Consider the following 24,547-nt stretch of genomic DNA (forward strand, 5'->3'; position numbering starts at 1 on the left):
AATGGAACAAATTTTCTTTAAAAAAAAACTAAACAAATTCCAGTGGATTAAGCATATAAAGGTGTGCTTTAAGCTCTTCTTTTTGAATAAAAAAGACACAATAAAGAATTCAGTTCAGACACCTGCACAGCACAATTATGCCATTTTACCTTGTTTTGTCTTAAAAGGTTCATCAGTTTTATAGTCGCAGGCAATAAGCATTTCATGGGCTTCTCGTTTGTACCCTGCTGTGTGTGTATGTGTGTGTGCATCTCTTTTCCCAGCGTCCTCAAACACATGCTGTAAAATGGCATGACTGCACGAGTGTTGAGAATGGCTGTGCTCGCAGCGATAAGCAGTTCAAAGACAAGAGCGTGTTAATGTTATTGGCTTCCAGCAGAACGTTGCCAGAACCTTTCATATCTGCACGCAGTAAAGCTCACTCTGGGTTGAGATGATTGGTTTGTGGGCAGGGACGCAGTGCAGCTGATTGTTTTCCTGAATTGTCAGTCATTACGCTGGGGATCGGCAGATTTAGACATGCCAGAGTTAAATACCGGGGCTGCGGGGTCACCTCTGCTTTTCAAGAATTATACAACTCAAATCATATTCTTAGCTGACTTCATTTAGCTTTTGATTTACAACATCTTCAACTTTTTGCGCACACACTGGGCCTTTTATCAAAACTGCTCATCTACTAATTAACCAGAAGAGCAAAAACTGACAATTAATAAATTGTACAAATTCCTGCAGACTGGAAAGTGTTCCTTCTCAGGTCAGAGAACGCAGTCCTTCAGCTGTTATTATTGGCTATTATTCATATCTTGTCTCTCTGCTCCTCAGGTCAGCCTTTCAAACTAGACCCCAAAACGGCCCATAAGAAACTGCGGCTCTCGAATGACTGTCTGACAATGGAGAAGGATGAAAGCTCGCTGAAGAAAAGCCACACTCCAGAACGCTTCAGCGGAACTGGATCTTATGGAGCTGCTGGCAACGTCTTCATTGACAGTGGTTGCCATTATTGGGAAGTACTACTGGGAGCCTCTACATGGTATGTGACTTTAGATCTTCGGGTTGTGCTTGTTCTCTTGACGAGTTGAGTCAGACTATTTGCTACCATAGATTATTAAAGAAAACAATGTCTATGTTAGGTTGCTTGAGCTGTAGTCCTGCAATAGTATGAAACCTTGGGTCAATTCTTCGTATGTGGATTGCTCAGTTATTTGGATTTGGTTATTTACCAAATTTTATTTATTTGAGATGATCCAGGATTGCTTCATTCTTCAAAACTCATGTGAGATTTGTTGTCATAGCAACAGGTCTGGTAGCTCAAACCTGCTCAGGAGCAGGCTTATTTCATATAAACAGGATCAGATCGGGTTATTTCAAGGTAATACTGAAAGTTTATACCAAATGCTGATACTTTCTTACAGTAATAATTATATACACTTGGGAATATAGTAAAATTGTAAAAAAAAAAAAAAAAAATTTGTTTAAAGTAAAAAAAAAAAAAAAATATATATATATATATATATATATATATATATATATATATATATATATATATATATATATATATATATTTGCAATCTGCACTCTGAAATAAGTTAAATAAAGACATATAAATAATTATAAATAAATTATAAATAGATTGAAAATAAAGACTGTCACGGGTAGTTCTTCTTAAGGGGTTCAAAAAGAACATTTATTAATATTGACTTTTTATATACAAATGCATACTATTTTAAGATACTGACCCAGCTTTATGACAATTTGTGTATAATAATAGACATGCACAATATTCGAATTATAATTTATGCAGTCATGCACATGTTTTGACTGCTAATATGCTGAATCATCAATGATTTGATAAAGTTGCAGACTCCTTTAGCAATATCAAAATGCTTTTATGCTTTTTTTTTATGCAAAATGAATCTTATTTATTAACAGCCAGTTACTCCTTATGCAGTTTATGAAACTTGAATAGGCCCAGACTACTATAATAAAGAAAATCCACTTTAAATATAAAACTAATTCAGTTGCTAAATGAAAGTGTAAAGTCTGCAGCCCTTAACAAATGTGGAAAGTTATTGCGTATCATATTTAACAAACCGTTTACTCTGAATTTTATGTAATTTTGCTCACTTGGACCATAGAATATTATTCAGATGATGTCATTACACTGCTGTGCCGTCAGCCAATCGTTGCATTGCTGATCATGATTCACACGCTGCAATCTCAGATCAGTTCATCCGGACATTTTAATCTGATTTGCAAACTTGTTTGAAGAACCAAGTTAGCCAGAGATCAGTTATCAAGATTAAAAGATTCAGGATCTGCCAAATCATCTTAGATTATTTAAGTAAGGTACAAAGAATGGACCCCTGCTCTTTTCCACAGTACAAAAATTTACTACACTCTCAGAAATAAAGGTACAGGAGCTGTTACTGGGGCAGTACCTTTTCAAAAGTTAGAAACTTGTCCCTGAAGCGTTACTTTTTAGGTACAATTGGGTACTAATAAGCCTCATTGAGCTACCACTGTGAAATCTTTGGGTACAAATGTATGAAAGGTACTGCCCCAGTGACAGCTCCTGTACCTTTATTTTTGAGAGTGTATGGATGTACAACACTTGAAATACACAGAATAATTAAATATTTTATAAACAATTTTGTTTTAGAAATGCTTTAAATTACTCTTAATAGTCTGAAACTCCACTTCTTCCACACTTTAGAAATACTGTATTGCAAGTGTAATATAGCATATCCACAAAAAAATGTAAATATGTGTGATGCAGTATCTTAATTTAAAACCACTGTTGACAAGCACAGAGTAAAATAGTGGATTAGAATATTACCACTATGACCATACAATTTGAACAACACACTTTGCTCATTTTTATTCATTATTAAAATTCATAGTTTAGTCAGATTGGCTTCACAAAGAACATCGTGCAACTGTTGTGCTTGTATTTTCTGTTCTAATATTCAGTATTTGTATTTATTAAAAATTGTGCTATCTGAAAAAGCTATTTGTCTACAGGATGTCACTTCTGATCGCTGTCAGGTTACTTCAAATTTTCTCTTGGTTTATTAAGAATGATTACATGTTCAATTCCAGGAATCCGAGCCTCTTTTTATGAAGACCAGGTGGTGGGTTCCACCTCCCTCCCCAATCCCCCGATTCATTCTGTGTGGTCAGTCATTATTGCCAGAGTTTGTGACAGTCAAAACTCATTTAAAAAAATGACATAATCACAAACAATTCCCCATTGTTTTACTTCATCAATCCATGAAACTTGTACTGACGGTAAACACAGAGAACTGAAAAGGTGGCAACCCAAATAAAAGTGTCTCCAGCATTAATATTGGGCAAAAAATAATTGAGTGAGTGGTAATTCATTGTTGCTTCATTAATTGAGCCATCATGTTCTGTGCTCCTGTTGATGCTTGGCTTGACAGTCATTGTAAGACATGTCAAACTAATGACCAAAGACAATAGATTTTGATTAACCTGTCTCAAATGAAAAAATCATGGCTAGAATCATCAAGTGTCCACTTGGCTTGCATAATGACCACACCTGACAACTGTGGTATGACTCAACTCAATAACAGTCAATAAATTCTATTATAATGAGATATTTGGTCTACATTACAGGTGATACAACATACAAAAATCTTCAACTATAAACTGATGCCAACCTATAGCTTTCAGATTCAATCCTATTCTAATCCATGAAGGATACATTGATTTTAATTGTTCTCTGTCAAATCCAGTGAAAACAGTTTTCAGCAGCTGGAAAAAGAGTATTAGTGTGTCACAAAGCTGAACAGAATTCAAGTCAAGTCAAGCTTTATTGTCATTCTGCTACATGTGTGGACATACAGAGGAACAAAATGTTGTGTCTCGCTGGACCACAGTGCTACATAAAAGGATCATAAATACAAAAACAACAATGGACATAAGAGACACTTTGCAGCAAAGTTTAGATCCAATCCTAATTAAACTTGCCTGACCCAGTTAATCAAGTTTCCACTCTCACCAAGGCCTATGCAATAGGCATGTTGCAAACTTTAGCCCAAACAGCATTATCACTAATATTAACACTGCGACCTTCGTGGTAGACAAAGTAATGTCCGTCAAAGTAATGTAAAATCAGATCTGGATCTGGAGTCTTCTCTATTAGTATAGCTTATTAGTCATGTGGATGGATGATAACAGCCTTCTGAGCCTACCAGTAGTCATAGAAGGCCCCCCATAGCTATCAGCTGATAACCACGCCAAAGCCATGTCACCCTGCAGCCCAAGCGGTTACTCACTGAAGCTAAGCAGGGATGAGCCTGGTCAGTACCCAGATGGAGGACCACATGGAAAAAGCGGGTTGCTGTTGAAAGGGGTGTTAGTGAGGTCAGCAGGGGGCGCTCAACCTGTAGTCTGTGTGAGTCACAATGCCCCAGTAAAAGTGAAGGGGACACTATACTGTCAGTGGGTGTCGTCTTTCAGATGAGACAATAAAACGAGGTCCTGACTCTCTGTGATCATTAAAAATCCCATGGCACTTCTCGTAAATCGTAGGGGTGTAACCTCTGTGTCCTGGCCAAATTTCCTCTCGGTCTTTACCATCATGGCCTCCCAATCATCCCCAGCCACTAAATTAGCTCTATCACTGTCTATCCACTCCACCAATAGCTAGTGTGTGGTGAGCGCTTTGGCGCCATTGTCCTGTGGCTGCCGTTGCATCATCCAAGTGGATGCTGTACACTGGTGATGGTTTGGAGAGACCCTCCTCATGCTTGTGAAGCGCTTTAGGTATATGGCCATATACGACAAATGTGCTATATAAATACACACATTACATTTATATTACACAGATAAAGTCCATTCAATCACATGATAACATTCAAAGAGGGTGAATTAGCTCATCAGAACATTAGAAGATTCCAAAACCTGAAATTAATGGGTCAGAAAAGTTGATTGGACATCTTGTGTACCTCCAGGAACAGGGTTGGGAAACACTGCAATAAGACATTATATGATTGCCCAAGGTCCCTCACATGATCCAAGTTAGCCATTATCTTTTTTTTTTTTTTCAAAAGTTAAGGAATACAGACTTTTCTCTCTCAGTAGTACGACAATCTCTGGTCCCTCTAGAAACGTTTATGTAAGTGTAGGAATGAAATCAGAGACCATTATATATTCCCTAATATACCTCCAAGTCGGCATTTACACTTTGTTTGGTGATAAGTAATAAAAACTCTTATCTCCCAAAAGTAAAGCAATCTCTGGCCTTACTAGAAACTTCTAGTCAGTTGTGTAGAAGCAGGATGATGAAGCTCAATTTGCAGGAGAGATGTATTCCATAAGCAGGATTGTATACTCCTGGTGTAAATTCTGTGTTAAGACACTAAAAAGAGCCAAGATACCTATAGCATGATGCCCCAGTATCCATTAACAGTGTTGTTCATCTGTTTCCCCTTCAGGTACGCTCTTGGTGTGGCCTATAAGTCAGCACCCAAAAACGAGTGGAGTGGTAAAAACTCATCATCTTGGGTTTTCTCACGCTGCAACAATAACTTCTTGGTGCGGCACAACAACAAGGAGTCCATTGTGGAAGCGTCACTACAGCTGCGCAGGGTGGGAGTTCTTCTGGACTACGACAACAACACTCTGTCCTTCTATGATGCCATGAACTCCCAGCACATATACACTTTTGACGTTTCCTTCCTGCTTCCGGTGGCTCCCACCTTCATGATCTGGAACAAGTCATTGATGATCATGTCAGGGCTGCCGGTGCCTGACTTTGTGGACTGCAGCGAGCAGCAAGAGGGCATCTGCCGCCAACAGGAGTCACCCTATGTTTCTGGAATAAAGAGCTGCCACTAAGGCACCCAAGGAGCTGATTATTCCAGAAGGTTCCCTTGCTCTTCTTCTTTTCCTAGTGTTCAGATCTTGGGTGAAGTTGGAGCTTTAGTTGATTACATAAATGAGCGGTTTGTGCGTGTATTATGAGCTCTCCGATTTTAACAGCTGATTTGGGGGAAGTTAAATTGTAAATTATTTAAGACTTAACGTCAGTTTGCTTTTTTTGTCAGTTCTAATGTATCCCTAAAAGCACTTTTTAGAGTTGAATTTGTTCCTCCTGTGTGTAAAAAGACTTGCTTACTTGAGACAAGGTTGGACTTCCGTTTGGACCGAATAAAGTGGATTATATTAGGATTACAATTTGGTGTTTCTACTAAGGGTTACATTTATTATCTGATGGGTCTATAACACACTCTTTTCATATTCAGGGAGAAAAGATGATGCTTTGGTTAGATGATTGAGATGATGGCATGATATGTATTTCCTCTGTGATTTGTTCTCACTATCTCAGTTTCTGGTTTAGTTTTGTGAAAAGCATGAGGCACAAGTTCCCCTGGTGTTTTTTTAACATGTATTTTTAATCATTGATAAATGATGTACCGCAAAGTCCCATCTGTGGATGTGTTCAACAATTAACGCCTGTAAGGACCATCTAGAGCTGAATTTCAGGACCATAGTGCATATAAAACCATCACATTTGTTCAAATATATGTGAAAGATTGGCAACAGAACATTTCGTTTCTTCAGTTTATCATTTAAAGTGACTTAAATGAGCATCTAAAGCTGTGACGAATCTTCCGTGATCTTCCGCAGTGTGACGTTCAGGGCTATAATAAGGACACTCAGTTGTGGGTTCGGATAAAGACAATCACTTGTGTTAGACAGTACAGGCAAAAAGATCAAGTGTGTAGCAAGAGATCTTTGCAATAGCATGCTAAACTGGAGACACTTCCCTGATAGAGTGGTTTGTGTCCAATCGGTTTATTGTAAATATCTAGATTGGGAGGTATTTGTACTACTGACGCAACTGTCCTGCTGCACTTTTTGCTTTGTGTTGGTGGAGTCTTTCCTCTTCGCTCTGCTGAATGTACATGATTGCTTTGATTCTTTTGTATCTTTCTGATTGAAAGCACAGAGCATTTTACCATCCCATCCACTTTGCAAGCACAGGAATCATGCAAGTCCTCCTTGAGAGCTTAACGCTCCCTTCAAAAATATAAAGTGGATCAGTGCAGTTACGAGTGAAATTTCAGTGACAGTTTAGCCAAAGCATAAAGAAGTCACTTTCAAACTAAGCAACTGTATTGTTGGACAGCATGGTGAATTTGCATGAACTTAAATTTGATCAGTAAAAACTGCTTGGTGAAAATGTTCACCATCATGCAAAACTCTCAATCAAGCTATATCCTGTTGGATTTCACAGAATTGCGCATAATGGCATTGATAGTGGCCACCCCTTAAGAACAAGTTGCATGCACTGAAAGCATTGTTATTTGCATTGGTTAAAAGCATAAAACTGACAATTACTCAACATGCCCTTATGACCATGCCCAATTCATAATTATTTTATATTTAGTAAATTGCTGGATAATTTGGCTTAGCAATCTTTCTTACTCTCATTGAACCGTGCTGCATTTATGGGAAACTCTCAGCTGTGATAATTCCTATTTGAATGTGTAGTTTTCACCTAGGTTGAGCAGATCAATAATAAATGTGACTGCTCCTTTAGAAGAATCTGCATGTGCTGATGGCATTGTGACTTCAATTGGATAAAACAGATGATTACACAACATGTGTAACTATTTTACATTTTACTGATTGATGGCTATTGTATGGGTGTTTCCCAGTACTGGGTTGCAGTTGGAAAGGCATCCGCTGTGTAAAACATATGCTGGATTTCACTGTGGTGACCCCTGATGAATAAAGAGACTAAGCCAAAGGAAAATTAATAAATGACTGATGGCTAAATCATATGAATTTGTACAGTGTCTTCTGTATGATATGGTTGGAAGAGTTTAACATCCCCACCTCAAAGAGTAACCTACACAGTTGTGCAGAGCAACAGTCAATTTGAGCTCATCATATAGGCATAGGTTTTGTGCACTGATAGTATTTGCAGAGGATGAAAATGCAAAACAGATGTTTACCCAACAAACTGTCCAGAGAATTTCTATCTTTATGTTGTGCAAATTGGTGGTTAATCCATATTAATTTGTACAATCTCTTTTGTATATGTTTCCATGTGATTTTAAGACCTAATAGCTGTTTGAATTAGACTTTAACTTATTTGGCTTGGAGTTTAGAGGCAGTTTTTGGGTTTAACTTTTTCGCCCTCATGGGAAACTCCCATTTGTGCAAATTCCTAATCCTATAAAGATGGGTTTGCATTTACCTCAGTTTTTATGGTTTTTCCAGCATTTCTTTACCTACTGGTCTCATATACCTCTTTTTCACCAAGGCAGTTTAAATGCTAGCTCAGAGCCAAAGCCTAGTTTCAAATCAGTTCCATATCATTCGGCACACAAAGCACTGACTCTGAACCAGGAAAATCGGTTCTCAAGTAAAACCACAACATTGTTGTGCGGAAATTCTATCGAGTGCCATTTTTGAAACAGCAGCACAATGATGAACGTTAATCTCTTTCTATTAAAATTACAGCGCCATATGCAAATATGTTTTCTACCATGTATTCTCTGACTATACAAATCATGGTGCGCTGCATGAACATGTCATTATTGTTCGTAAACTCTGTCTATACAAACTACTCCACGCTGCATGAACACTTCAGATATGTGTAAGCTTTGATTTACAAAGTTTTGCAAAGTTATTAATATTAATAGCAACGCATCGTTAATCCCACGTTTGTATTTGGTGATTCTGCATTTGTGTTGCTGGAAAAATAAGATGTAAGCAGTGACGTCTGACCTGGCTCTACTGTCTGACTCTCTAGACAGTGAAATAGCAAAGCAGTTGTTATGGCAGTTACCCCTGAGTGGTACTGTACAGTACGGTATGGTACGGTTTGTCATGCTTTTATGTTTGTTTCCACTGTCAAAGGGAATCAAAAAGCGAACCGTACCATATGACTTTTTGGCTACCCTTTCCAAAGAGTACCTAGCACAACAAAAGAGTACCATAACGTGGAGCAAGATGCGCAGATTGATCGCTATTGCTTTACAGCGAAACATCACTAGTACGTGCACAAGCCAGGAGAATGAAAACACAGGAAGCTCCATTTTTAAATGCACAGCCCAGACATTTCTCCATAATACTATATACATGTATTAACAAACCATTGTTAACTCAAACTTAAACAAACCTTGTCGTCATCTTTATGAATAGCCACAAAGCCAAAGAAAAACAGAATCTGCTGTGTCCTGTTGTTGTTTCCGAGGCTTGTTTCATAGAGCTCATGTGCAGTCGCCACGCGTCTATATTTCAAATAACAAACTTCTTGAGCTCATGATAATGACATGCAGGTGATTATTGAAGTGCTTCTGACATCCGATTCTTTCAGAAATGGATAAATGCTTAGGCTATTTTGCATAATTTATCTGCATTTATAATCAAATCCTGTTCATGGAAAGGTTATTAATGAACATTTATACATGAGAAGTGCTTCTCATATGAAATGTGAACGACCCACACAGCTTTACTGTACACATTTCCTCGAGCGGGAATGACATCGTCTGAAACTTTAGGTTGTACACAACGCCAACCATAGGTACCCTTTGGCATTGGAGACAAGCCTGTTAAAGGTGATCTGTACTAAACTAAACCGTACCACTCAGTGGAAACAAGGCTCGCCAGATGAACCCGCTCCTAAATAGCAATAACACTGCCTCTAAATTAGCACGTGGCACGTTGGTGGAAAAGAGGTATTAGTTTCTTGTTCAAATTGAAGGCGCCATGACCATGAACTCATGCGTTTAATCTATAAATCAATGATACATCAAAAGTATAGTGGAGCAATAATGAACAGGCTTGTGTTTGTTCACATTTATATATTTTCTGGCTAATTACCTAGAGCCTCAAAACCAAATGTTTAGATTTTGGGAAACACCATAATGAGACTTTTTTTTTGACTGATGGAGCTTTTTTGGTGAGTTTGACAATTCTGCATGTGGAACCGGTGTGGGAGACGTTTGACATAGCAATGACAAATCATTGTCAGTGTGTGTTCTCTATGAACACAAACCCTGAAATGTCCACTACTGCACTGTCCCTCCCTCTCAGTCTCTCTTACTTCATTCAGTCACACTGATGTCAGTCCTGTTGTCCCTGGCAATGCAGCAGCTGCTGTCATGTGTCAGGGTCTTGAGTGCAGCCCTGCATGCTGAAAACAGCAAGATGACATGCATCCCAGGAAGTCTTCAACATTTACACTTATCATTAGGCAAATCTTGAGGGATAGTTTGAAGATTTGCTTCTCCCTTTTTTCAGATTCATGTATTCAAGCTCAGATTTGGGCTTTTCAGAGGCCAAAGGGTTAAGGTGAGAAGTCAGTTACTGATCTAGAATTGTTTGTTTGTTCAAGTGCGATTCACTGGGTGACTGCATGATGATCTGGCTTGGCTGGAAGCATTTCCTGTGATATTCTCTGCTGTTTTATATTTATATAAACATTTTTTATGGGAAATGTCCAGGAAGAATATTGTTATGGCATATCAGGTTTCCAGTTAGCTCTTTTCTTTGCATTTGAGACTAATTAATTCATTACTTTTCTGTTTTCGATTGATTGTTTTCTACATTTCTGAAGAAAAGAAAAGAAAGAACTGAATCCTCTTCTTTGATATCATGTGCTCAAGCAGCTGTTCATCAACATTATGCTCCTGTTTCAATAAATATAACTTAGCAAAAAAAGAATGTAAATCATAGGAGGAAATATATATTATATATAAATTGTATAATATACAAAAATATATATATGAACTATTGTTATTTATGTGAGTCCAAATAAAATCTGATCCCAAATGTGTGTTTCGTTGCATTATTGCCCTGTTTTTCAGATCGTTGTGTTTTGGGAGGAGGTTAGTAATGCCAAATGAATATGCCCATAAGGTTATGAGCAAGAGCATAGAGGGAGCCCTGCTGCACTGGCAGGCCAGTCAGTGCCCACAGTCATGTAATACGGCATTGCTTATGCTCCTCAGCTGCTCTATCTGGCACAGGGGAACATTCAGCACTCAGGATGTCTCACACAAAGGTCAGTCACAGTAATGAACAGTCACCTATAGCAAAATAGTAATAAAACAAAATGATTTCCCAAAAGATTATTGTATTAGGTTGAATTCTTGTCTCATAATTTGTATGGATAAGCTAAAATGGAATGATTATTAAGCATTTCTTTTGTATTTTTAGGAGGTTATGGTTTAGTCTGGCCATGTTAAACCTGAGGATTCTGAAAAAAGTCTATAAACATAAAGTATTGGAGGTCATTTTCAAAACAAAGTGTCAGTTTGTGCTACATTTACTTCCATTAAAAAATATATATACATATATAAATTATAAATTCATTGTGAAGCATACAGTGTGAATATTTTAAATGTATTATTGGATTAACTGGTAAATTGTAACAAAGTTGTTATTTCTTATGCTGTGTTAAATTTAAGCATAATCAGATGGATTGTTCTAGTCTAGTTGTCCCATCACATTACCTATGATCAGTCACCACTAGAACACAGAACTAAATTCCTACATTTTAAAATCACATTGAAACTCAGTTATTAAGCTAAAAAAATTAGGTTAGATAATTTTCAAAAAAAATAGTTTGTCCTTTTAATATTTTGCAATCTACAGGTAAATTTGTGCATTAAATGTGCTATAGAATTCCTTAAAATATGTTAAATTGTTCTTGACATCTAAATAGACGGTATGTGGCTTCGGTAAGTGCATACAATTTCCAACCCTAGGAATTGGCCTTAATATGATATGATTGGGTTTGACCGTATTTAGAAGGGTCGTGAATGTTAATGAGCAGCTAATATCACACATCCAACACACACACACAATGTGATGTCCTATAAAATACTCACATCCACATTAATTAAACTTCAGTTGTTCAAAATTATTTAAACTAATTGAGTAGGTTCCGTGTGAGTGGTAAAGATGTTTATTTCAGCTAAAAGAAGTGAGTGAGTGATCTGTATACCACCAGAGAGAAAATATAGGCTAAATTATATCTTTATTTGAAAAAGAGGCTGACAGAATAGAGTTAGAGTTGTACATTTTGGTTTTCAATGTATATGAAAAAAAAAAGAATTAATATTAACCTAAGCATAAACAGTAGAGTCCTATAACATTTTTTGTGTTCTTTCACGCCAGAAAAATCACAACAAGAGCTGAGTGATATGACACGATGCATAAATGTGTGTTAATACCTTATATATTCAGCAGAGTAGATGTGTTTGTTGCTATTATGCCCAAAGTCTAGAGGAAAACAGCATGGCTATAATAAATGAAATGTTTATAGGTGGTGGATTTTCCAAGGGAAACAAACAACATAAACTTAGGGTAAAGATCCCCTTCGGTTGACAACTAAACGCAGAGACTCAATTGAGAGAAATTGAATAGATTTTTTTATACAAAAAATAAATACAATTTAAATGAAGATATTTTTAGGGTAGCCACTGGCCAAAAACAACAAACAAAGAATCTGCTAAGTAAATAAACTAAATAACCTGTAAGTCTTTAAAGAAAAATACAGGAAGCTTACCTTCCTCATAAACATAAACAAAGTCAAAAAGAATCTAAATAAGTCAGACCACCCCTACAATCCAACCCCTACTATGCCTACTGTAGGTATGTCCAGATTTTAAGTCTGTCACATTTAAGCCTGGTATTCAAGTTCAACCAAAAACGAAAACTTTGTCATCCTTGACTCACCCTCATGTTGTTACAAATGCATGAGAGATTTATGTCCTACCTTCAAAAGTCTTTTCAACCAAAACACTTCAAAATGATGAGATCAAGCATAAAATGTACTAGCTGCCGGCAGCTAGCTCTCTGCATCTCTCACATGGTCGCCCACTGAAGCTAAGGAGGGCTGCACCTGGTTAGTATCTGGATGGGAGACCACATGGAAAAGCTATGTTGCTGCTGGAAGTGATGTTAGTGAGGCACTCAACCTGTGGTCTGTGTGGGTGCTGGCATAGTGAAAGGGACTCTATACTGCTCAGTGAACGCCGTCTTTCAGATGAGACATTAAACTGAGGTCCTGACTCTTTGTTGTCATTAAAATTAGGTAGGGATTTAACCTGGCCTACTTTGCTCACTGGTTTCTGTCCACTATGATGGTAACCATTTCAATATCATAATTGGCTTCACCACTCTGATTCCCCTCCACCAAACAGCTGATGTTTGGTGTGCAGTCTGGCACAATATGGCTACTGTCACCTAATCTAGGTGGATGCTGCACACTGGAGGTGCATGAGGAGGTTTCCCCCCAATGTGTAAAGCGATTTGAGTGTCCAGAAAAGCGCTATATAATAGTAAGGAGCTATTAGTAATTATCACAGTCATTTACAAAAACAGGATAACTATAGTTAAGCATATCATAACCAGGTACTAGTAACTTTATATAGCCCAGTACTTTGTTTAGTAAGTACACTGTTAGTATAAATGCTGTAAAATAAAATGCAAGCACATTTTAGGGTGAACTAACTTTTCAAGTGCCCTTGTAAGCGGTCATGGCTTGAGATTTGGCCATTAATGCAGAACAATATTAGACAATCAGTGGTGGAAGGAGTACTGAAAATCATGCTCAGGTAAAAGTACCAAGCCCAAAAATGTAGGCCAAGTAGAGTAAACGTACCTGTTGTAAATATTACTTATGGGTAAGTATGGGTAAGTATATTAAGTATGGGTAATAAGTAAACCTTTTAAACTTTTTACACTGGGACAGGATGATGCGTTTATATGTAATTTGTGCGTGTGTGTGTGTGTGTGTGTGTGTGTGTGTGTGTGTGTGTGTGTAAACGTAACATTCTGTAGTGCAGTTAGTTATTGTTTAAGGCCATTTCAGTCATTATACAGTAAACATCCATTATCTTCTCATCAGTGACATTCAGTCTAAAAGTTTCTGAGTCATTTGCGTGTAAAGATTTTGGACATCTTTTTGTTGAAACTGTTAGCTGCACGTCTTAAGTAGTTTTACTTTCTATGTGTGATTTTTATTGGATGGGAATCACACACTGATTTGTCTAATCCACATAGAAAAGAATAAAGTAGTGACTGCAGATTGAAGTAAGGGAGTAAAAGTCCCAATACTGCACTAAAAATGGAATCAAGGGAAACTAAAAGAACACATTTTTAGTTTTTTACTTAGTAAATTACAATTACTGAGAACAACTACTCAATTACAGTAGTTTGGGTATTTGTAATTTGTTACTTTACACCACTGGAGACAATACATATATAATCAGAATTATTCAAACCTTCAATCTTCTGAAATTGCTTGTTGAAATTGCATGTCTGTCGCCCCAAAGGATTCAGTGAAGTGAAGTTTGCGTTTTGTATTAAACTAAAGCTGCCTTCTGTTTCATTCAGAGGTACTGAACTCAAAGTAGATTCCTCAGTATCTCATCAGCGCTCTGGGTTGATTCCTGCACTAGTACAGTCACAGCGGAGGCAGTGATTACGGCTTTCTGCGGTAATGACTCTTATCACAGGCTCCATGTGTGAGCATGGAAATCAGGAGAACTTGAAGAGCTCACCCCACTGCCTGCTCTTCAGCACAACACAAGACCTGAAATTACTGTGCCACTGTACCACTGCATATTGAAATATTCAGTATCGCTGACAGTGAATGCGTCAGTACGTCAGCAGAAAAGATTAAAATATGGGAAGGAAAGCTTCTGGCTGGCGTGTGGCAGATTGTTGTGTTGAACGTGTGATTTGTTAAGCTGGCTGTAAGCAGCGCAGGCTTAGCTTCACATTGATCGAGGAATAGATCTCAGGTTAATCTCGCACTGTGTTCCGTGAGGCATTATTTTTTGGTAAAGGCTTTATTGCTTTTTCTCAGGATATGTTGAGATGCTGTTTAGAATTATGGCAAAATTGTTGTTGTTTTTCTGAGAGATGCAAAGCTCAGCGTATGCAAAAACTATTACCTATTTGTTTATAAAATGATAGCACGTCTTTTCAAAAGTTCAAATGAGATTTACTACAAAATACATACTACTTTAAAATGGAGGTCATTGATCGTAGATGTTGAGCTGGAATGGCTAATTTACTGAGCTGAGATAAAGATTTGCTATGATGACTTGAAAAGAACCGCTTATAAACACTTTCTCATTCAATAAAAAGCATCAGTTTTGCTTTGAACGTGTATCACATCTTGAAGTCTTGATGATGTACAATAACAGATCTGTAGTTATGTGATGATCTCAAATGAACTTTCAGTTTAATGTTTTGAATAACTGACAATTCTTGTTTTTTATTAAATAATAATGGTTTTATTTATAGGACTAAGCTGAAGGAAAATGAATGAAATAATGAACTTTACTAGAATACGCATCACAATAGAGAAAACCATCACAATTTTCAAAACAATTTTAAATTCAATTTGAAAGTGTTGGTTGCTTCTACTCAGTAGGTACTGCATTTAAATTTAAATATACTACTCGACTGTTAGAAAGTTGGGTCCCACTTTATATTAATTGTCCTTAACTACTATGTAGTTGCATCAAAAAAATAAATACAATGTACTTACTGTGTTCATAATGTATTTGAGAACACTTGTGGTGCATTTGAGTTGGGATAGGGGTTGGGTTATGGACAGGTTTGGTGGTATGGGTAGGTTTATAGGGTGGGTTAGGTTGTAGGGATTGGTCAGCAGTGTATTTACAAATGTAATTACAGAAGTTAATTACAGATGTAATTACATACAGGTATTTAATCAAGCATAAGTACAAAATAAATACATGTATTTACACAATAAGTACATTGTAACAAACTATTAATTCCTTTGTAAGTACATATTAGTTAAGGCCACAATATAAAGTGGGACCGAAAGTTGTGTACTATACAGTATGAATGTGAGCAGTATGAATGGAACTCAGCGTACTACATCCAACATTTTGTCATGATCATGTGACCTACTCACATCAGTTGCGTCGCTTCACTTCCATATATGAATTATCTCACAGTGCATCATGGGATAGCATAGTGTTCATCAGATGCACACTTCAGAATCTCGCCGGAAGGAGTAGGTCATCTGGTTATTTCTCGCGTACTGATTCTATGAATTCGGACATACTACTCGGCTCGCATACTGTTTTTAGCATACTATTTAGGATGGAAGTATATGATTTACAACACAGCCAATGTCTTTAATGTTTTGATTCAGGTTTATAATCTAATATTAGTAGGAAAAAAAATATTTTCATCTTTGAAGATAAAGTTATTTGCCCTTGTGAAATTTGAATTCTTTTTCGAATATTTCCTAAGTGCTGTTTTATGGACAGGATAATTTTAAACACATTTTAAAACAATAGTTTTAATCAGTAGTATCTGGATGCAGCCTTTATGATGCAAGCTGAGATATCATCACTCAGTGATGCAATGTCAGACACAATGCACTCAATGGAGTGAGTGACGTCACTGTGGCAGGTAGTGTTAGGGGTGGGGTTAGATGAACACATTAAAAAGCATTGGATGCAGCTCAGATTGCACTGCACCAGGTCTGCATCCAGACCCCTCTCGTTTTAATAACTGATTTATTTTGGCTTTGCCATTATTACAGTAAATAATAAAGTACAAGATACTATTCAGCTTACAGTCCAATTTAAATGCTTAAATATGTTAACCTAGATTTACACGAAGCAGCTTCCAGGTACACGCGCTGTTTTTTTTTTCTTTTTTTCTTAGGCCTTTCAAAAACATATCAATTTTGGCCAAAATAAATTCCAACATAATCTTTCACAAACTGACTAAGACATGTCAGATATACAATGAATCAAATATAAAGCCTTATAATTACACAAAACAAAACAAACAACCAAACAAAAACAAAAACAAAAAAAAATCTTAACAAAAAAAGGACATACCATGCAGACATCAAACTATGGGGAGATTCAACAAATAGTAATAATAAAAGTTTACAAAGTGATGTATTACTTTCAAAAATCACGATAAATAATAAATATATGAATGTATGTATGAATATATATACACATTATAATTATAGACATTTTCAACATTGTGCTTATGAGCATGATTGATCACCCATCAGGCAGAAGGTATACTTATTTCAGAAGGGGTTGGTCCAACAGATATTTGCATTCATTTGTTCTAACCGCACTTGGGTTACTAACAATCTTAAAGTTTTATTTGTTCATTGTTTTAATATTAATTTTATTGTTTACTGTTATTTCTATATGTTTGTTTGAGTGTTCATGTGTGTCTGCTATTGCTGTTAGTCAAACTGCCCCTCGGGTACAATAAAGACATTCCCTTCAAATCCAATTTAATCCAATCCAATGCTTTGTTCTGTAGCCAGGCGAAGGAACAAAAATCTTAAGGAGACTAATAATATTGACATTATCATTCATTCATTCATTTTCCTTCAGCTTAGTCACTTTGTTCATCATGTGTCACCATGACAGAATGAACCACCAACTTATCCAGCATAGGTTTTGCACAGAGGATGCCCTTCCAGCTTCAACCTAGTACTGGGAAACACCCACACACTCATTCACACTCGCACACTTTGACCAATTTAGTTTATTCGATTCACCTATATCGCATGTCTTTGGGGTGTGGGGGAAACCGGAGCATACTGGGAAACCCATGCGAAAAAGAGAACATGTAAACCCCACACAAAACTGCCAACTGACCCAGCCAGGGCTCAAACCAGCGACCTTCTTGCTGTGAGATGACAGTGCTAACCACTGAGCCACTGTGTCGCCTAACATTATCACTTTTTTTTTCTATTATTCCAGCCAAACTTCCAGAAGAAAAATACAATAAAAAATACAGTTGCAAGGAAAAAAAACATGGCTCTGTTAAACTACTTTTTATGCAAAGCTAATAATTTTGTCTTCAGAATAAAAATACCTATTATATTTTGGTCATATCTCTTGTAATGGGAGCATGGTTAGCAGTCCTAAGCATGATAAAATCCTCCTTAACACCCTGAACACGTGTAGTGACAGACTCAGACTCCATACAATACTCCACAGTCCCCTCTCCTCTCCAAATCTATATAGCAATACAAGAGCAGAGATGAACTGATGAAAACTTCAGTGAGCCCTTTGAACCAAATATGAATTTCATGAGAGTTGTAAGTCTCCCTTACATCAAAGCTTCAGCGAGTCTTGTCAATCAAGCTCCTCAGCCCCAGTGATAATGAGAATCTTATATTGCCCAATAGCCAAATGTAACGTTAATTCCCACTTAGCTTCATCACCTAGTCTGCAGTCAAACACCCTCTAACTAACATCTTAATTACGCAAGTAATTAGAGGATTCGGGATAATTTGTTACATCATTTGTCACCTTGTCTCTTAATGTGATGTAAAACAACAAATTAATTAGATCTGCGCTGAAGTGCGTTTTAGCATCGCTCTTATATGTAGCAGTGGCACTTTGTCAGATTAAATTAATATCAAATGTTCAGCTTTCTAATTAGTGTGCGGGGTCAAAAGGTCTCATGGTGACCCTAAAATGACATCGTAATGCTGCAGATAAAGAAAAGCACTCCAGTAGCGTGTTAGCATAACACACTTGCTGGCGTTTATCCAGCTTGGCTGACCTCACGCTCTCTGGAAATCTCTTAATTCACTAAATTGTGATGAAATCCGGCAGCATTATTCATTGTGTAAGGATTTTATGCTGGTGGTGTAGTGGACTGTTGAGGCTGAATGTAATGTGCAGTAAAAGGCTCGTGAACACCTGCGGCAGCTGCGTCTACCTGATGACTCCCTGACACCTTCATAACGTCCCCAAAACAGCCCACTTTAGTCGCATCTGTTCCTCTGATAACTCTACACCCGCCGCATGACCAGCTGCTGCTTAATATGAGTCCAATTGATAGAAACAATTCAAATGGATGTTCAAGGATTCGACTTTAAGAACTAAAAAAGTTATTTTACTGATCTTCATGTCAGTCTGAATCATTCTTCTGGAGGACACAACAGGACATAGAACAGAATACTGGATCTGTCTGTCTATCTGTCTACTGTATCTGTCTACTGTATCTGTCTGTCTGTCTGTCAGGTGTATGTGTACTATATCTGTCTGTCTTTCTGTCTACTGTACTTCTCTGTTTGTTTATCTACTGTATCTGTCAGTCTGTCTGTCTACTGTATCTGACTGTTTACCTGCCTGCCTGCCTGCCTGCCTGACTGTCTGTTAGTTTTCTGTCTATATCTGACCTTTTGTCCACTGTACCTGTCTGTCTATCTGTCTACTGTATCAGTCTGTCAACTGTATCTGTCTGTCATTGGTATGTGTCTGTTATCTAATTATATTTTATGTGAAGTATATATGTCTACCTGTCTGTCTGTCTGTCTGTCTGTCTGTCTGTCTGTCTGTCTGTCTGTCTGGCTGTCTTTCTGTCTGTCTGTCTGTCTGTCTGTCCACTGTATCTGTCTGTCTATCTGTCTACTGTATCTGTCTGTCTACTGCATTTGTCTGTCTGTCTGTCTGTCTTTCTACTGTATCTGACTGTCTGTCTGTCTGTCTGTCTGTCTGTCCACTGTATCTGACTGTCTGTCTGTCTGTCTGTCTACTCTATCTGTGTGTCTGTCTGTCTATGGTATCTGTCTTTAGCTTTGCTGTGTCTGGTACTGTATCTGCTATCTAATTATATTTTCTGTAAAGTTTATATGTCTACCTGTCTGTCTGTCTGTCTGTCTGTTTGTCTGTCTGTCTGTCTGTCTGTCTGTCTACTGTATCTGTCTGTCAGTGGTATCTGTCTGTTTTTAATCATATTTTCTGTCAAGTTTATATGTCTACCTGTCTATCTGTCTATTCGTCTACTGTATCTGTCTGTCTACTATATCTGTATGTCTACTGTATCTTTGCCTGCCAGTCTGTCTGTCTGTCTGTTTGTTTGTCTGTCAATTGTATGTGTACTATATCTGTCTATCATTCTGTCCACTGTACCTGTCTGTCTGCCTGTCAACAATATCTGTCTATCTTTCTGTCCATTTACTACATCGGTCTGTCTGTCTGTTAGTTGTCTGTCTATATCTGTCTTACTGTCTACTGTATAACTCGTTCTATCTGTCTATCTATCTGTCTATCTGTCTGTCTGTCTGTCTGTCTACTGTATCTGTCTGTCAGTGGTATCTGTCTGTTTTAATCATATTTTCTGTAAAGTTTGTATGTCTACCTGTCTATCTGTCTATCTGTCTATTTGTCCACTGTATCTGTCTTTCTACTGTATCTTTGCCTGCCTGCCAGTCTGTCTGTCTGTTTGTCAATTGTATGTGTACTATATTTGTCTATTATTCTGTCCACTGTACCTGTCTGTCAGCCTGTCAACAATATCTGTCTATCTTTCTGTCCATTTACTACATCTGTCTGTCTGTCTGTTAGTTCTCTATCTATGTATATCTTTCTGTCTATTGTTTCTCTTTGTCAGCACTGGGTGTGCTATAACTGTTTGTCTCTCTGTCTGTTATATCTGTCTATCTTTCCTACTTTGTCTGTCTGTCTGTCTGTCTGTCTGTCTTACTTTGTCTACTATATCTGTCTATCTATCTGTCTACTGTATCTGTCTGTCCACTCTATCTGTCTGTCTGTCTACCTGTTTGTCTGTCTGTCAGTTTTATGCCTGCTATAGCTATCAATGTTTCCATCTGATGTATCTGTCTGTTTGCCTGTCTGTCTACCGTATGTGTTATAGAAAAAGCCATTTCTTGCTTACATAGTCAAACTCCACTGCAGCAAATGCATAAAATAGACTTTTCTCATATAATACAGTTGCCGGATGGCCTATTTCTTTCTCACTTCATACATTATTGATTACATTTCTTCACACTATATTAATGCTGTATCTTTCCAATCAGCCCTGAAAAGAAAATGGATCAAACTAGACGACGAGGAAAGGCAATGGAGAAGCACCACCACCTGTCTGGTAGAAATAGCACACTGGGCCGCAGGCATGGAGTCCAGCCAACTGACTGATGAAGTAGCGCTCGATGTCCTGCGCAATGAGGATCTGAGCGGGCAGTAGATCATTACTTTCCTGCACTCAATCGAGATTAATCTCTTAAGGAGCCATCAATCATGTGTATCCCTGAGCCTCAGAGCTTTATGGTGGTGTCTGACAGAGACTGATGGCCCACCGTTTCTCCTGGATCTGGAGGTGCAGGACATCTGACCTGGTGATCGGCTTGAGAGTTTGGTCACAGATCTCCAGCCGACTGATGCTGGAATTGGATTACAGTTTATAGCGGCTGAGGGTGAGTTATTGCTATCTCTCAGTGTGGGACTCTTGGTGAGTGTTCGGTTTAGGAAAGCTCGACTGTACTGAATGTTGAGTTTTCTTCTGCAACAGATCCTGTTTGTATCGACCAGTCAGATGCAGCTGAGAGAAAGAACACAGGATTGCTTCATGTGTTTTTATTCAAAGGTAGAACATTGTATTTCACTTAAAACAAAAGGAGATTTGAGGAGTCGTGTTCCAAATTCATGGTCCCAAAGGAATCTGTTGTACTCTGTTGTTCACTGCTATTTGCAGTGTACAGAGTAGCTCAATGCATACTCATGTTCTCACTCATGTTTGTGCAAAGTTACATTGGTTGAGATAAAAAATAAAAATGTATTTATATATATATATATAATTATTTGTTGCCTATTCCATTTTTAGGAACAAAAAATAATAACTTGACTTCTGGTTGATCATTTGGTATCAGATTTGGCTTTTAAGAAAGGCAAAGGCCTTTAGATTATGCTTATTTTAAAAAATAAAATATGATTGTGTCTTTATTGTTAATTATTTAATTAGGACTATATGGTATGAATTTTCTTAGGCAAAAGTACAGTGCAATATGTACAGTATAGCATATAAAGTCATGGTGCAGCGAAAAAATAATTAATATTGTGTATGACTCCCATGAGCTTGCAGACGCCATTCACTCAAATAACTATTAATAAAGTCATATGGAATGGCAAAGAAAGCATTCTTGCAAGACTCCCAGAGTTCATCAAGATCCTTTGGATTCATCTTCAATGCCTTCTCCTTCATCTTACCCCAGACATCCTCAATAACGTTCATGTCTGGTGACTGGCCAATCTGGGAGCACCTTGACCTTCTTTGCTTTTAGGAACTTTTTAGTTGTCAACTCACAACAAGGTCGCTGGTTCGAACCTTGACTGAGTCAGTTGGCATTTTTGTGTGCAGTATGCATGTTCTACCGTGTTTATGTAAGTTTCTTTCGGGTGCTCCGGTTTCCCTCATTAGTCCAAATACATGCACTTTAGGTGAATTGGGTAAGCTAAATTGTTCATAGTGTACTAGTGTGAATGAGATTGCATGGGTGTTTGCCAGTACTGGGTTGGAGCTGGGAGGGCATCCGCTGTGTAAAACATATGCTGGATAAGTTGGCGGTGCCTTAAGCTATTGCACCCCTGATTAATAAAGGGTCTTAGCCGAAAAGAAAATGAATTAATGAATAAATATTGAGTCCCTGTGATGCCAAACATAAGTAATGAAACATTAAATATTTCACTGCATATCAATTCTTCAATGTAATGCTTTAAAGTGTTTTTTTTTTTTTTGTTTTTGTTTTTTTAGGGTCATAAGAAACCCTTGAGGTTTCTTATGACCCTAAGATAACTTGAGTGTTAGCATACACATATGAGGCATGCAGTGGTACTGTGAGCTGCACACACAGTTCTACAGTGTAGTACAGCTTTTAACTGTTAATACTATAAAATACTAGTTTTCATAAAAACAACAATTTCCACAGTAAAGTCATGTATCCTCTGGTGCTGTTTTGAAATTTAACACATTTTTTGCTTAACTGTAGGAAAAAAGTAATGAAATGACTTGAAAAGTGTAAACTGCCTTGAAAATAAAAATCCAAACCTAAAACTGTGATTAAAAATGACAGCATTGGTAAAATAATTATGAAGTTAATCTAATTGGGATGAAGTTAATTTAATCTTACTAAAATCTCTCTGTTTTTTATAATAGTTTCAAAATTAAAAAATAACATATTTAGACTTTACATTTTTTTAGCTTTGACACAATGGAACTGTAAAAACAGCAAATTAGAGTCATTTCAAAATATAAAGTTAAAATTTCATTACATAGCAGTGTCCATATAAAATCATTGGGAGGGAAACAGTATACATAAATAAGTTCCATTTGATTAATTGATTGATTGATTGATTGATTGATTGATTTATTGATTTATTGATTGATTGATTGATTGATTGATTGATTGATTGATTGATTGATTGATTGATTGATTGATTGATTGATTGATTGATTGATTGATTGGTTGATTGAACTCTAGCTCAAAAGTGTAAATCTGTATGCACACAACACAAACCTTTGAGATGTGATCTCTTGAGGAAGAAAGAGTGATGGTAATTTGATGTCAGTCAATTAATGAATGAAATGGAGCACCTGAGCTCTTTGATCTGGCAGCGTAAACAGCTCTCCAAAAATACCTCTTCTTCCTTCTGGGAATGATTTTCCTGTGTCCTGTCTAGTTTTGTCTAACCCTTTGATATTTAATCGAATCAGTCTTTCATGTGGATGAAGAAAGATTAACTGCAGATTTATTCGGGGCACAGTGTTTACCTAATTAGTTCAGGCGCTCATAATAAACGGGATGAGCAACCTTGACTCGTGTGTTTCTAGACTTTGAACGCAGTCACAGGATTCTGAAGAAGGCAGTTTGAGTGGCTTGATGCTTGTTATCGCTCTGCCCCATTTTCCAGTTCATTTAGACGCGAGTGTTTACAGTTGTTCATCGCTGATTAGGGCCTATTTCATTTCAGTAAGAGCTTCGGTTGTTGAAGACAATCCTGAATGCACCCCACACATAATGGACTTCTGACAGGAGAGAAATGCTAATTCAATTCATATTAAACTGTATTTGTATGCATCCTTATGCAGTTGCTAAGGTGTTTTTATAGTGGATAAATTAGAAAATTGCAAAAGCATATGATCCATTGTGTGCATTTTACATATTATACATTGTACAAACAAAATGTAGCATATTCATACATAAATTATAGGCAGTTACTGTACATAAAACACAATTCCTTGCTGAAATCATTCAATCACACAAAGAATCAATCAATCATTAAAATCTGGAAATAACATTTGTTAAAGGCAGGGATCGGGAACCTTTTTTCAGCAAACAGCCATTTTTGATATGTTTGGCAAATGCATTTCTGTAAAGAGCCATTGGGTTATTTATACTCATATCTGCACCACAATAAATACTACTACTATAAATAATACAGGTTAAAACAAAATCTTTATTAATGCTCATGCACAACTAAAATTAAACAAATAGGAAGCAACACATGTTGAGCAAGTCCATGAATAAAAAAGGACAATTTAATTAAATTTCTAGAAAAGAAACTTTTTTTTTTTTTTCTGAAAGGCAATTTGAAATAACATACATTTTACTACTACAAAAAAATACACCAAATAATTTATAATAAAGTATGTGACAATCATTTTGGCTAGTTTTAAAGAACATATATTATTCTTATTATATAAATTTTCGCTA

The 24,547-nt window shown here is 37.1% G+C and overlaps 1 protein-coding gene across 8 annotated transcripts in view; it reads left to right on the forward strand.

The window, feature by feature from the left end:
- The window catches only part of mid2 (midline 2), a 275,772-nt gene extending 266,549 nt beyond the window's left edge, over positions 1-9,223 (forward strand). For all 8 annotated transcript variants that reach the window (XM_021481165.3, XM_068213343.2, XM_009291075.5 and 5 more), the window contains 2 exons: positions 823-1,030; positions 5,460-9,223. In XM_021481165.3, coding sequence (XP_021336840.1) covers positions 823-1,030; positions 5,460-5,862 — 611 coding nt within the window. In that variant the 3' untranslated portion in view covers positions 5,863-9,223. The remainder of the gene's footprint in view (positions 1-822; positions 1,031-5,459) is intronic.
- Positions 9,224-24,547: the final 15,324 nt, after the last annotated feature.

The sequence above is a fragment of the Danio rerio genome, chromosome 14 (assembly GCF_049306965.1).
Source record: "Danio rerio strain Tuebingen ecotype United States chromosome 14, GRCz12tu, whole genome shotgun sequence".
Taxonomy (NCBI): Eukaryota; Metazoa; Chordata; class Actinopteri; order Cypriniformes; family Danionidae; genus Danio; species Danio rerio.